The sequence below is a fragment of the Augochlora pura genome, chromosome 5, assembly GCF_028453695.1.
Source record: "Augochlora pura isolate Apur16 chromosome 5, APUR_v2.2.1, whole genome shotgun sequence".
Classification (NCBI taxonomy): Eukaryota; Metazoa; Arthropoda; class Insecta; order Hymenoptera; family Halictidae; genus Augochlora; species Augochlora pura.
The window spans coordinates 12,993,198-13,007,838 of NC_135776.1; the positions used below are offsets into that span (position 1 = coordinate 12,993,198).

At 42.4% G+C, this 14,641-nt stretch overlaps 1 protein-coding gene and 1 long non-coding RNA gene across 2 annotated transcripts in view; one reads left to right on the forward strand and one right to left on the reverse strand.

Moving 5' to 3' along the window:
* Positions 1 to 14,641, forward strand: part of Sli (slit guidance ligand) — a 445,854-nt gene that overhangs the window by 417,285 nt on the left and 13,928 nt on the right. The window contains exons 4-13 of the mRNA XM_078181712.1: positions 4,524 to 4,595; positions 5,288 to 5,359; positions 5,852 to 6,065; positions 6,256 to 6,419; positions 7,024 to 7,095; positions 7,209 to 7,280; positions 7,367 to 7,438; positions 8,020 to 8,163; positions 9,550 to 9,713; positions 14,282 to 14,432. Of these exons, the coding sequence (XP_078037838.1) occupies positions 4,524 to 4,595; positions 5,288 to 5,359; positions 5,852 to 6,065; positions 6,256 to 6,419; positions 7,024 to 7,095; positions 7,209 to 7,280; positions 7,367 to 7,438; positions 8,020 to 8,163; positions 9,550 to 9,713; positions 14,282 to 14,432 (1,197 nt within the window). The remainder of the gene's footprint in view (positions 1 to 4,523; positions 4,596 to 5,287; positions 5,360 to 5,851; positions 6,066 to 6,255; positions 6,420 to 7,023; positions 7,096 to 7,208; positions 7,281 to 7,366; positions 7,439 to 8,019; positions 8,164 to 9,549; positions 9,714 to 14,281; positions 14,433 to 14,641) is intronic.
* LOC144470499 (uncharacterized) overlaps positions 1 to 14,641 on the reverse strand; it is a 95,056-nt gene that overhangs the window by 38,786 nt on the left and 41,629 nt on the right. The gene's annotated exons all lie outside the window — the stretch shown is intronic.

Genomic DNA, 14,641 nt, shown 5'->3' on the forward strand with positions numbered 1-14,641 from the left:
TCTCTCTCTCTCTCTCTCTCTCTCTCTCTCTCTCGTCCAACGTTTTTAAATCCTTTTGTATTTTCTATTGTTTCAAATTGCAATTACTCTGTATTCTCATAAGTCGTCAGAATCCACAATTTATTAATTAAATAATATATGGCTTGTTTTTGTACAGATCAATCGCTTTCTCTCTATTTCTTTCGTACTCTCTCTCTCGCTCTCTCTCTCTCTCTCTCTCTCTCTCTGTTAAAATAAATTCGACGGCATTTCAATAATTTCGGAGCGCGTGAGACCGACAGATTAAACTCCCACCGCACTCCAGCCAATCCAGAAAGCAATTACCGAATTTCGACGTAGCCGCTCCTTCGCTCGAACTAACAAAAGGACCTTCTGGACCCTTGCCCTCTCCTCCCACTCTCTCTATTTCTATCTGCCCTCTCTCTCTCTCTCTTTCTCTATTCCCCTCTCTTTCTTTCTCTCCCTGCCGCCGCTCGATCCTGAATGTTGCTGCCACTGTGCTTTGTGTGAACGCGATAAGAGACTGAAACGAAACCGGATTGATAGCGTCGAAATCATAAGAGTCGCGATATTTTTCTTCCCTCGCGACTTTGTCCCCGGTTCTCCTCTATTCGCCGAATTACTTCTCTTTCTAAAAGTTATCGCAGATTCGCACTTACCACCGATTGTCTCGAGGGTTTGCGTCGAAACCTGTGAGGATTTTGCAGCCGATTCTTTTACTTGTACAACTGTCTTAACACATTAAAGGCGGGAGTCGTAGTACTACGATTTATCTCGACTGTAGCTTAAAGGTGGGAGTCGTAGTAATACGATTTATCTCGACTGTAGCTTAAAGGCGGGAGTCGTATTAGTACGGTTTGCAACCTCATTGCGCAATCCATGCGCACTTTACATTTGTATTTAGTATGTTTTGTGGTTTGAAGCATTACCTAGCATACTTTCGTCAAGATCCCCCGCCTTTAATGTGTTAATTGTACATCGGCCAACTCAACCAACAATCGCGAACAGAATGCCGCAAGAAACAATGAAACTGTTTCGTCGATCTCGAACGTTGGTAAATACAATCTTAGCATTTCCCCATGGGCTTAACAACAGGCTCGATCGATTGGCCGACGGCCTGGCATCGAATAGGAACGCGGCAACGCGCTAATTCGTAAAAACTATCGTCGGGCCAGGTCGATAACGAGCATCGAAAGCAGCCGTGGTACGAGACACTCGCGGAACACGTTCGGTGACAATGACTCCGGTTGGCGAGACAGTAATTTTCGCTAGTCGGAATGCCGGAGATATCGTTTCACGGGTCACCGAGCCGGCTCGGGTCATCGAATCGTCGTCGTCTTACGCGACGAAATGGTACGCGGCCGTAAATATTCGCGGACGATGCGTTCCGCGCGGCTTAAATCAGCGCGACGCGAGACGACTTGGTCGAGCCCTGTCAAAGCGACACGGGGCTAACGTTTGTCCCGGTTATTATCGGCTTAAGTGTACAGCGAACAAATGTTATTGCGTCGTAAATACAAGCTTGTACGTTGCCGCGGAGCCCAGCCACTCGTGGTATCGCGTTTCAACCGGCGCAATATGCTTACACGACGGAGTGATACTAATCAGCCCGAGTGTCCGCGCCCCTTTCCATTGTGTCAAACCATTTATTACCGGCGGAGTTTCATCCTCTTACCACCTCGGACCGAGCTTTCTACGTGCATCGCGCGATGGGTTAATCACACGTTTCGACGACGAACACCGTCTTGCACCATCGGGAATCGTTTCAATATCTCCTCGACGGACGGTGAATCCCGGCCCACGCTCGTTTGTTTTCGATGATCGATTGAAAGGCAAGACAAAAAATAACAGTTACCTTAAGAATTTAATGCCAAAAATATCGTTGATAGAAAATTGATTATCGCTGTTATTTTCGAAATCAATCTCCCTTTTGGTTGAATTAATTTCGCCTAATGATTGCAACTCATCGAAATCGTTAAAAGAAGAAATAAACGTCCCTATAGCTCCTACAGCTTGCAATCGATACAGACAATTTTCACGCTGCATAAGAGTCCTCCGATTAAAATCTTCTTAACTTCTTTCAGTTGAGTCTTAAGCCTTGTCTCTAAGAAAAGGTCGATAATTTTCTTTTAAACAATAACTTGAAAAGAACTCGAATACGTTACGTATTAATTTTAATCATTTTATCTAAAGATTCTTGACCGTTGATCTTCAATTTTTAAAGAATTATTAGCAAACTGACAGGAGATAACTACGTTTATTTGAATAGCTGTGATAAACGAGCGTTGACAAGGCAACGAATTGTTAAGTATTTCTTTAGACACTTGCGGTATCTAGTAACAAACGTCAAGAAGTAATTGTTCGCGTTTAGCGTTCGAGAAAGTCCGCGCTTGGATTCTACCTCGCCACTACAATACAGGACGGAGGTTATCGCATAAACTTTTCAGACGATGACCTACATACCACCCACGCGTTGCATACACACGCGGAAGTGCACGGGTTCGGTTCATGGAACCCGCCGCGCGTATCTTTCCCATTCAGTTCAGAATTTCTTTCCGAACACCTCGTAAAGCTGTGTTCCACCAAAGAAAAAACATCGAACTTCCCTGCCGGTGGTTGGTTTCGCACAAAGAATTAAATCCGAGAGGAAATTCACCTGTGCGCGTTTCCTGCGCAAGCAGGAAGTAACGGGAAACGGCACGGTAATTAATACGGCTTTTTAAAGTTTAGTGCAAGCTTCTTCTCCGCACACTTCCCGAGTTAAACATTTCATGCAGAAATTGCTGCGATACGTTCAGCAAGTTATCGCTGTCGCCATTTGTTTCAACTTTTGCCCGCGACGTTTTCGACCGGGATTATTAAATGGCAACAAGATAATTTCTTTCTCCAAATATATCGTGTGCAAAAATACTTTGCACGTAATGGAGAATCAGCGTACAGAATTTTATCGAAATTTTCGGAACGTTGTCTGCAGAATTGCCGGTGATGGTTAACCCTTTGCCGCACTGTAATGAGTCAGACTTGTGATGGAGATTTATAATAATAAGCAGTTATATACGAATATTTATCCGTTAAACTTAAAAACAGAAATTAAATTTTATTCTCTCATCACCAATATTTAAACATTCGAGTGTAGATGTAAGGACACAATAAATATAAAATTCCTTTTTCTTCTAAGAAATTAGTGCTATCGAAAAAATTCTAGTTATAACAATTGTAGAGGAAATGCTACGGCAAAGGGTTAATTTTTACCAGAACAGCCCGCCTTAATAGACTGTCGGTAAATAAAGAATTAAGAAGCAGAATTTTCCAGAATTTTTGCGTGAAACTTGCAAGGGCGGTGAATGAAAAAGTGGTGGAATGGTAGAAAAAGAGGAAAGTTCGTCAGTGGGTTAAAGGCGGCATGAATGAAACGTCGGCGGAGGTGTACACCAGCCGACGAAATTCTCCGTTGAATATTCATCGGCACAGTGCGGGGAAAAACGGTGGAAACGATGGAAACGAGGGAAACGGGTCTTCGGTTCCGAGGAAACCGAGCCGTCACGTGAGGCCGTAGGAAATGGTCACTCGTTACCGGTGTAACGACCCCGTGAAACCTTAAAGAATCCATAGTCCGGCCACGTGACCGGTGCACGTGCACACGGTCACACGTGAGTCGGCCGCAATTTCCCAGAGTGCCGGCACGGCGCCCATAGGATCGCTGTGACACTCGGAAACTTTTTGAATAATTTACCACGAATGTAGAGCGAACTCGAGACAGACAGGGACAAAGTGAGCCAACGCGTCGCGACGGCCACCGTGTGTCCGGAGAACTTCATTTTCACTTCGGTCGTTTCTTCCTCCGGAATTGTTAGCTCGCCGCGATGTTTTAAATTCATTTTGGACACCCGACTCCGGGATTTCAGGAACGAGATTAAAATATTCAGGCGCCTTGATTTTCTTTGTCTTTTGCCGGATAATTCATTATCGCTAGACCGTAAACTTTTATACAAAATAAAAGTTGTTCGCGTTAATTGCCAGACACCTATGGTGGCTATGTCGCGGTGATGACAACTTTTAATGTCTTGCACAATTATTTTGTAGAACGATTTGACGAAATGCAAGATTTGCCTCTAGAAATTGTTTGAATTCGTTTCAAATACTTGAGACGATTTATCATCGTCGAATTAACCACTTAACCGTACAAGACATAGTCCGTAGTAGATGATCGGCTCAGACGTAAATATTACGGGCATAACCCGTAATACGATGATCGAGCCAAATATGAATATTAGCGGCGGCGCCCTTCTAAAGTTATAAATATTTGTGGAATATTTGATCAGTAGTTACAACGTGATGTAATAATTGTGGTAGATGCAACTACTACAAAAAGTTTATTTACGATTATATAATATTTACGATTGGCCCGATCATCTGCGCGAGCTTTTATACGTTTTCGGCCCGAAATTTTCGAAACTAAATCGTAGGTTAAGGGGTTAAAAGAGGTATTTCAATAGAAAATATTTTATCGATATCTGTTCCAGGGACCTCAGCCACAATCAAATTGCCACGATCGGACCGAAAACGCTCAGAGGGATTTCAACCCTGAAGCACCTGTGAGTATCCATCTCTTCTAATTAAAAATACGAAACGGCAGCACATGGTAGTGATATTTGAATGAATGAAATTACATTCGACCGAATCAAACCATTGAAATTTTGAATCGACATGTAGTAGGTATCCGGTATTTACGGTGGAAACGTCGGAAAATCGGATAATTTTGTTCTACCGCGTAATTAGAGGATGGCACGGGCGAAAAAGAGTTACGCTAGTGGAATAGGTCAACGATAACGCTGTCAGTTAAGTAGCGTATCGCAACCCGGTCGGACATGTCGATGGCAGACAAGCTAATTCCGCTTTAATTTAAAATTCTCTGCCGGCATAAAAAGGATAGTCCGAAGGAATATAAAATGGACATTTCGAAGCTCGTTTCCACGGTGCTCGTTTTCTTGCTTTACTGCCTTCTTCGGGCCGGTCCATAATTAATTACCGTTCTTGTTCCTTTACGGGTTTTTACGGTAGCACGGTTTCTCCTCGAATCCGCCATCGACTCTGTCGCGATATTAAAATATAAAAAGATCCAGTCGCTCCGGGAATCGAAGCCAGGAAAGTAACAAGGAGGGGGTAGAAGCGTAACTTATTGATAGAAAATCGAAGGTAAACTCGACGGGGATATATAAAATGTCGATGAAATTTTGAAGCCGTGGAATTCAGAGAGGGGTCCCTCATGAATCATTCGATTTTCCAGGCTGCTCGACAACAACGTGCTGACCTGCATAGATGAAGCGTCGATAAGGGAGCTGAAGGATCTGGAGATACTGTAAGCGAATGAAATATTTATCGGAAATATTTTTTCGAGGAGCACCATTTAGAAATTAAACCCGATAACCGGATCGATAGATGTTCAGTCTCCCTCGGTGGAGGAGTATACGGGGATAAAATCCGATTTTTTTTCTACCGAATTTGTAGCTTTAATAAAAATCTCTCTGCAAAATGGATCAAAGCTTTTATGGCAATATCGAATAGGTGAAGGGAATTAAAGAATGTTCTATTGCCTCTAAAAAGAATCGAAGAATATCAGCACGCGTATTAACTTCGAAAAGAATTGAAGTTTTTAAAACCGAACCTTTTGCTAACGTATAATTATCACAATCGACGCGGGCGATTATTTCTGCAGTCCAATAATTAACTCAATCTACGACTAAGTCAATGCTTGAGAGTTTTACATTTGATAAAAACGGAATTGGGGATGCTAGATTCCTATAGTGAATCGTATATCAGTTACTAATTTATTTTCGTTCATTATTCGCAGATTGCTGAATAATAATAAACTGACAACGCTGGGGAAGGAAATGCTGAACGGCTTGTCGCATTTACGAACGCTGAAACTAGTTGACAATGCATTAGCTTGCGACTGCCATTTGGCCTGGTTGGCGCGACATTTAAGAACGTATCCTCGTCTGGGTCAACACACGCGCTGCACCTCGCCGGGTCATTTGAAAGATCAAAATATCGCAGACATAGAGGTACGCGAATCATTTAGTAGTCGTCGCAGAAAAATATCCGTCTGTAACATTCAATTCGTAATTATCTTCGTGTTTCGACCGATTTTTAGAGCATCCTAAACTACCACTCGTTGAAGCAGCTTCAATATTTTCAACGCCTGATAAACCTGACATATAACCTTTGACTAAAAATCCTTTCGTTTCCACAAAGGAGCAAGATTTCAAGTGTTCGGGTCCGGTTGAGCGCGCAGGATCCGAGTGCAGCGCGGAACCGCACTGCCCGCATCCGTGCAAATGCGCCGAAGGTACTGTCGACTGCAGGGAGAATTCTTTGACGAAAGTGCCCACCCACCTTCCCGAGGACACCATCGACCTGTTCGTAAACGAGTTTGTCTACTGCCTTTCCCGCACAGTTGCCAAATCTCTGTCGCCATGAACTTCGGGACACGATATTGATGTTAACTTTGCAATTAACCACGCCACTGTGGTGCACCGCTGCACCGAGTTCCCCAAACTCCCTCGCGGGAAATTCGGTGCGTTCCTTTTTTGTCGGACAGGCGTTCACTAGGCCTCGAAATCGAGAATAGAATTTGGAAACTTCGGTGCATATTTTAATACAAATAGTACGAATTTGTTTCAATATAAAACTCTTAATGCGAGAAATAAAGTCGTGTAATAACTCTGCATAAGGAAAACTTTGTTTAGAGCTTAAATTAATTATTATGGAAAATCTAGTTGGAACAGAATTACCCGTCGACTAATTACACTGCACGAAATTCAACAAAAATACGTGGAGCGTATTGCGCATTCTCGAATACTGTCTCGATAATTGCATCCGTTTATTCCGACGCTCTCGAATCCGTCGATGGAAAACCGAACTCGTTTCGTTTGGCAACTGTTGCTCGACGAAAGCGAAACAGCCTGCGCAGCGATCGGCAATCTGTTAATTTATTTGTTCTGCCTGTTCGATCATTCACAGCCGGTTGGAGCAGAACAAAATCACGGAGATCCCGCCGAAAGCTTTCTTCCCGTACCGGAAGCTGCGCAGCATGTGAGTGACGTTAGCAATTTATCCGTTTCTGGGATTGCATATTAAAATCGTGAAACTGGCGTTCGGCCGATAACGTTCAACCTTTCATATCCTCTCTGTTTGTCCGTCCACAGCGACCTCAGCAACAATCAGATCAAAAAAGTGGCGGCGGACGCGTTCCACGGCCTGAAATCCCTGAAATCACTGTACGTACGCGAACCAAGCGAGATAAAACGCATGACATGTTTCGCGATTATTGACGAATAACGTTTCCCCGACCCGTGATTTTCAGCGTGCTGTACGGAAACAAGATCAACGAACTGCCCAGCGACTTCTTCCAAGGGCTGCATCAGTTGGAAGTGCTGTAAGTCGATAACTAACGATCATACAATTTTAGAAAAAATCCAGTTGCCGGTTCAAATCGTACAGATTGTTCCAAAATAATAATCCAGAGAAACCCCTGATCCGCACCCGCTATCGAGTGATCGGATTACAAATTACCAGACGTGAACACGATTATTCAATTATTCTAGCAAGGATTAATCGATCGATGGTTGCGATTGCCACGATTACATTTCGAAACCAATTAAAAAAGTAATCGGAAAATGCTCGATTAGCCTCTGCTTCGAATACTTGGAAACCATTTCGAAAAGTAGGACAATGAAGTGGACCGTTTGAAGTTCCAAGATCCTGTGCAGAAATATGTTCTGTTAAATAACGTAGCTTTGCTTTACATTTTCAAGACTCACGGTTCCCGGGTCTTTGACGTTTGTCGTCCCTTTGTTAATATTCGACGTCTCCCGTTCCCGTTTTCCAGATGAAACTCCGCGACTATCGTAAAGTTCCCTGACTACGCAATCTCCTCCTTCTTTATCTTTGACAACCGACCGACCCTTCGAACGTATCCAAAGGGCGGGCACTTACAAAGCGAAATCTCCTTTCCAGGTTGTTGAACGCCAACGAGATATCCTGCATACGGACCGATCTGTTCCGCGATCTGACCAGCCTGACGCTGTTGTCGCTGTACGATAACAACATCAGATCCCTGGCCAATGGAACTTTCGCCAATCTGCAAAGCATTAAAGCGCTGTTTGTATCCCGCCATTGAACCGTTAATTTATACAAATTACCGCGGCTTTAGCGCGCGCTCACGCCCCTTTCCACTCCGCAACGAATCGAATCGCGAATCCATGTCACCGAGCTTTTTGTTAATTGTCCCGGAGCTTTCTGGACAATGGTGCTACCCTTGTTCGTTCGATACCATCGCGACGGGCTCCGGGCTACCAAATAAGTATTCGTCCCATTTTTTTTCTTTTTTTTTTAACCCTTAAATGCATGAATTAATGAATTTTATTTAAAAATTAGGGTTATAATATTTCAAATGAGTGGATATCGGGAAAAATATTAAAAAACATTATAAGTCATATCTTATAGGGTTTTTATTGAAAAATATTAATGATTCATTTTTGGTACACTATGCAAAATAGACATAAAAATTCCTTTTTTTTCCTGACAAAAGTACTAGCAAATTAATAAATAAGAGCCTTACCTTTAGAAAATATTTTTTGTTTAACGAATACACCAAAATATTTCTAAATAATCCACTTCCAAAAGTACGTAAATGAACCCGCTATCAAAAATGCGCGCCAATTGGTATAACATCAGAAAGATACAAATATTGAAGTCAAATGTCATTATTTTAGTTAATTTTTGATAAGTCAATGGACAAAGGAATCACTGCCATTCAGCCAAATGTATCGATATCAAAACTGTTGTCGGGTATCCGCGCAAAAAGTTATTGATTCATTTTTGGGACTCTATGCATTTAAGGGTTAAACGTTGTTAATAATCGATTTGCTCGATCCGTTACTACGTTGGTTAACTAATTTTTTCTATATAGCAACGCTTGTGCAGCTTAACAGAATTCGAGAGAAACAATAATTAATTTGTAGACGGATCGTGAATTTAATCTGGATCCATACGCGTTTCTGGATCGCATAGAAACAAATTTTGCGAAAAATGGGAACGTTCTTAATGTTTCTCTGTTCGTTTGAAAAGAAAACTTTTACATCCCGAATGGAAAAGGCGCAAACAAAGGCAAAGATTAAAACAAGCGCGTGGCACAAAGCGCAGAAAATTACTGTATCAACGTCTGGAAGTAATTATCTCGGACAGGGTAAAGGAGATTTTTTCAAAAGGGAAATGATGCTAATTTTCCGTCTGGTTTTCAAAAAGAAGGACATTTTCCGCAGCTCGCTAGAGCGGAATTATTTCCAAGGGGTCGCGTTTAAGGAAGGGCTGGCGCGTTAAGCTGCAGAAGGGTTAACCTAATTTTCGTCAACGTGGAAATTACGGGGAGAATTTCGCGCGACGCTACCGCGACGAGAGAAAAAGATCGTATGCGCGCCGGTAGTAGCGGTAGCAACGTAGAAAGGACTTGAAACGGACTTGAAAACGTTCCTCGATTTCTCGCAGACATTTGGGAATGAATCCGCTGATCTGCGATTGCAATCTTCGTTGGCTGAGGGCATACCTGGAAGCTCACCCGATCGAGACCTCGGGGGCTCTGTGCAAGTCTCCGAAGAGGGCGCAGAAGCATGAGATCAAATCGATGCCGGAAAACGAGTTCAAATGTAAGGGTAAGCACGACTCGATTCTTCCGATATTTTTCTCTTCTATACGCTTCGCCGGAACACGGACACAGGTCGGTAACACATCTCAACATGTTTTCACGTCATCCGGAGCATCGTCATTCTCGCCGAACCAATGTACAAGGTGTGCTCGAGTTTAATCGACTAGCGATATCTACCTATTTCTATTTAGTTCAACTGTCAAATAACATATATCACTTTGGCTTAGTTTTTAACATGTCTTTTTCGATAAATGTAAAGTTAATTATGACCGAAAATAAGCCAGGAGCACAGTGGTTGCACTACCATATCCATTTTCTAAAAAATTGGTGTAGTGTATTTGGAAATTAATATTCACCGAATATCAATCATTATTAGTGGACTGTGGACTTTTGTGCAATACAATATGTCTCACTTACATTACATTTATTCCATTTTGTAATTAATATCGACAATGGATAGTTGCAAATATTACTAGTAATATTAATTACGTTTATATTTATAAATATTTAATTACAATTAAAATATTACTATAAAAATATTAATATTATATAATTTAGTATGCGTTCTATCTGGAAACATGTATTATTGATTTTCATGCGTCGTGCAAATTCTTTAATCAGTTCACCTTGTATATTGGAACGTTTCTGTTTCACGTTATCATTCACTAGATCGCGATTTAGACAAAGAAACGGTGAATTTTTCCAACGCCCTTAAATCAAATGACCAATTAGACTCATGAAAATGAATGGAGAAAATTTGATGAAAAGAGAATTGTCGAAGGCATTGAAACGCATTTCGAATTGATCACTGGCGATTGCTCTCGGCGTTTCGCTGCAGTCAGAGAGTCACGTTACAAGTGCACCGAAATGGCAGCGGTAGAGAAAAGCCGTTCTGTGTTCCTCAATTAAGAGAAACGAGTTGCAGCGCTGCCGCGCAACAAAAGTTTCGAGCACGCTTCGGAAAACCAGCACCAATCAGAAAATCTATCCATGATTGGCATCTGAAATTTGTGGAAGTTTCAAGATACGCTCTATACACAGTGTCCGTTCATAAATGTCCAAGCAAATATCTCGTGGATGATTAAATGTAAAAAAAAGTTTAATAAGAGGAAACGATACATAATAGCGGTTTATTATTCTTGCAGCAAATAATCTCTGTTAACTAATTATGAAAAAAAGATTATAAGTTTCCACTTGAAGAAACTAAGTTGGCCTCCGTAACTCGAAAAAGTCACAAATACAAAACAATTTATATGCACCTTGTAGCAGACTTAAGACCGTGTAAATTATTCTTGTTAAACTTTTTCGTACTCTCAATCGTTTACGAGATAATTCCTGGGATATTTAGAGACACCCGGTATACAGCTGACGAACAAGTGGAGTGCGTTCGTGGACTTTTACCACCCTCTTGCAATAGAAGAATTGCGCAAGTCAGGGAGCGAAGAGCGAACACACCGAACACCTGTAAGTTCGAAGAACTTTTGAGGTAGCTCCGACAATCGGTCCGAAATCGATATCTTCGACAGTTATCTACCTACGATAGAAACGGCTTGCAACTGTCGGGGGATTTTTTAATAACTCTACAGTATAGACAGTTTGCTAACTTTTGAGTGCCGCTGCTATTCTCACGGACAAATCAGGACACTTCTCTAATTGGTGCTGATGGTTGCCTGAACTTGATGAATAAGGGACTCGATGGGTTAAAATACATAACGCGAAGTCGATAAAAATCACTTATTTATAAAGCGTGCCATCTTTTTGTCACGGAGTGTATTTGACCAACTTTTTTCTTTTCGTCTTAATCTTTTGTCCGCCACTGAACACGACAAAATAAAGAATTTTCCACTACGTGGCAAATGTTTTTCTAGCACAGCGTAAAGCTTAGAACATTGAAGCTCGATTTACAAAATTCTAATTTTTGAGTTACGTAAATGTTGTAACGAACACAAAATGTATTCGAACCGTTTCATCGATTTTAATTTGCTCTTGGTGGCGCATTAAATCGCAGGAAAGTTCCGAGGAAACTTGAAATTGTCGGTTTCTGTATCGATCCTGCAGGTAGATCGACGTGACCGTCGCCAGGTGACCGACGCGTCGGTCACGAGCAAACGAAGCCCGCGGAGAAAGTGGCCACGCGACGCGCACCCGGTGTTATTAAACGGCGAACGCAAATTACCGATATAATTACGCGCGTGTACCGCGGCGGACAATTTGTAACGCGGCGTATAATGTGATGATAAATCACCTGCGCGCCCGTACACTCATACATAAACATATTCACCTCGCCGTAGCACATGACATTCAACACTCAATTAACGTGCAAGAGAGAGAGAGAGAGAGAGAGAGAGCGGGGGGAGGAGGGAGAAAGAGATAAAGGGAGAGAGGAAGAGAAAGAGCTGTACGCAGCAGGGTGGGAAAGAGGGAGAGGGGAGGGGCACGGTATCGCGCCGATGCTTAATTTAATGATATCGCCCCGCTACTACTGTTCATTATCAAAATTTATCGTCGCGACGTTAACATGGTATCCCAGCGTGCCTGACCATGCCGCTCGACTTCGATTAATCAACCGAGCTTTTTAGGGGGGAACAAGCGGCCAAGAACCAACTCCCGAGCTCCTCGATTCACCAGGATTTTACCACAAAATTAGCCACCAGATTTTTACCCGCCCCTTCCGACCACCTTCGTCGGCTATACATATTTGTTCGCGAGAAGCTGATATATTAATATTTGTCTCGATTAAAGATAAATTCAGTATTTTTAGTTATAACATACATTAAAATATCATAAATAGCATCGCACTAAAAAATGATTTAAAATCTTGATTGGCAATTGACGGGAATTATTGCAGTCTGGAAGTCCGGGTGGAAAAAGCGAGAGGACTTAATATTATCGTAGCCGCGGCCGGAGCGGCGCAAGGTAATAAAAACCGCCTAATTTAGCGGTGAAATTGATCTATTAAAATTTAACGTTCGTGTAACGTTCGTCGCGAGCAAAGTGTAGCAACGGTTCGAGAATAGCTCGGCTGGCAGCCGGTGCCTTGTAATCATGACCAATTAAAATTCTGTTATCTTGCCGCGAGCTAGCCGTTTTTAGTTACTCTTTAACCTTTTAAGGTATTCCCTCAATATCGATGGTAAATCATTTCTTTCGCCGGTGATTATTCAAACGGTTATCGTTCAGCTTGTTCTAATAAATCCAATGATTTACCGTTACCCGACACGCTCGGCGTTTCTCCGCGAGGTTTTACCGTGGGAGGCCGTTGTCACGTGTGCGTGACAATTGCATAATACTTCCATTAACATTAAAATGCAAACGAAGTCGCGTAGCTGTTGTGTCGGCGCAATGCCTGTGCGCGATCCAGTCTTGAGACCGCTTATTGCGCTCTTTTGTAACACCTATGAATGCCTAATTAAGAAGATTTATTATGCTGAATGCAGGGGGCGCGAATTAACATGCTGGCCAACAAATGATTTATAAGGTCCCCGTCAAACAAATATTTGCAATTTTTAACTGTTGCATGGCGTTACAAAGAATCGTATATTATATCGCGTCCTATTCTTCTGGAATTCTTCTTGTAATTTGCTTTTTGTTGCCAATCGCTTGAATACAGGCACGCACCAACTATTAATTTTCTTTCTCTTCCACGAAATGATTATACCCGAAGAATCTCTAGTCGCTGTTACTCTGAAGAGGCGCCTCCCTTATCGAATTTATTAATTGAATAATTTGGAATATATCTCGCGAGTATAATCATGCGGCAGAGCAGCGTGCTCAGACTTCAAAATTGCCAAAGCCTCGCGAATCTGTTGCGAATCGCGGGCGGCCAAGCCGAGGGTAAGAAGCGGCGCGGTTATGACGAGCGTGCGGCAATCTCGGCGTGTTCAAGAATAAGAACGGGCCAGCTCGTGTTTCTCCTTTTCACGGTTGTATATTTCCTCTAATTGCGTCGGGCCGCGCAGAATATAATCGCGTTCCCCTGTCGCGGCTGTTTCCGTGCGCACGCCAACTTCTGCGGAGTAAATGACACCGGAAAATAAACACTTCGCCGGCATGGCACGTATCACGTATACAGGGTGTTGAGAAAGAGTAGTTCAAGGCTTCGAGAATTTATAGTGCCCGCCGAGGGGACTAAAAACTGTCCAAAGAACTGACCTGTCCAAAAGTCGATACCTAAGACCTCTAACATTTTCTCAAAGGGGATACTACGAAGATACGTCGATTTATCTAACACAATTTTATTAGTAAAAAATTAATACGATTCTAATTTTTTTGATTAAATTTTCTATTTTTATCTACAAACCGAGGAAAATTGTGAGAGCATTCAAGTGATCGTATCATCGCAATTTGTGCGTTATCAAAGTTAAAGTAAATTCGCGTTGAAATCGATCGCATCGATGATTAAGGGTGAGTCGTATCGAGTCGCCGACTGGAAGGCGCACGGCTGAACAGGGTTCCATTTAATCGCTTTAATCATTGGCTCATCGAAAGAAAGTGCGTTCCTGTGGTCGTAAGAAGGAAAGGCAGATCAGAGATAGGATCGTTTGAAATGGCATACATCCGGTTCTATGTACTTAGGCAACGGGGAGCTCTTAACGAAGAGAGCCGGCGAGTGCATCCTGCCGGGAGAGTGTCCCGCTCCGTGCACCTGTAAACGAGCCACCGTCGATTGCTCCAACAAGAAGCTGACATCGATACCGAAAGAGCTGCCGATCTACACTTCCACCTTGTGAGTAACTTCTACTATTGCATATATATTAGAACGCCGCGTCGATCCATTGCGAACCTTGATTTTTAACTCTTTAAAAGTGTTCAAGAAAAAACTAAACCTTGCTGTGTTACCTGTACCTCGCACTTCAATCAATGAATTTTTATTTTTATTTTCAAGTATAAATACGAAGATTTGCTGATGTATCGTCCGTCTAGTCGATTTGAGAA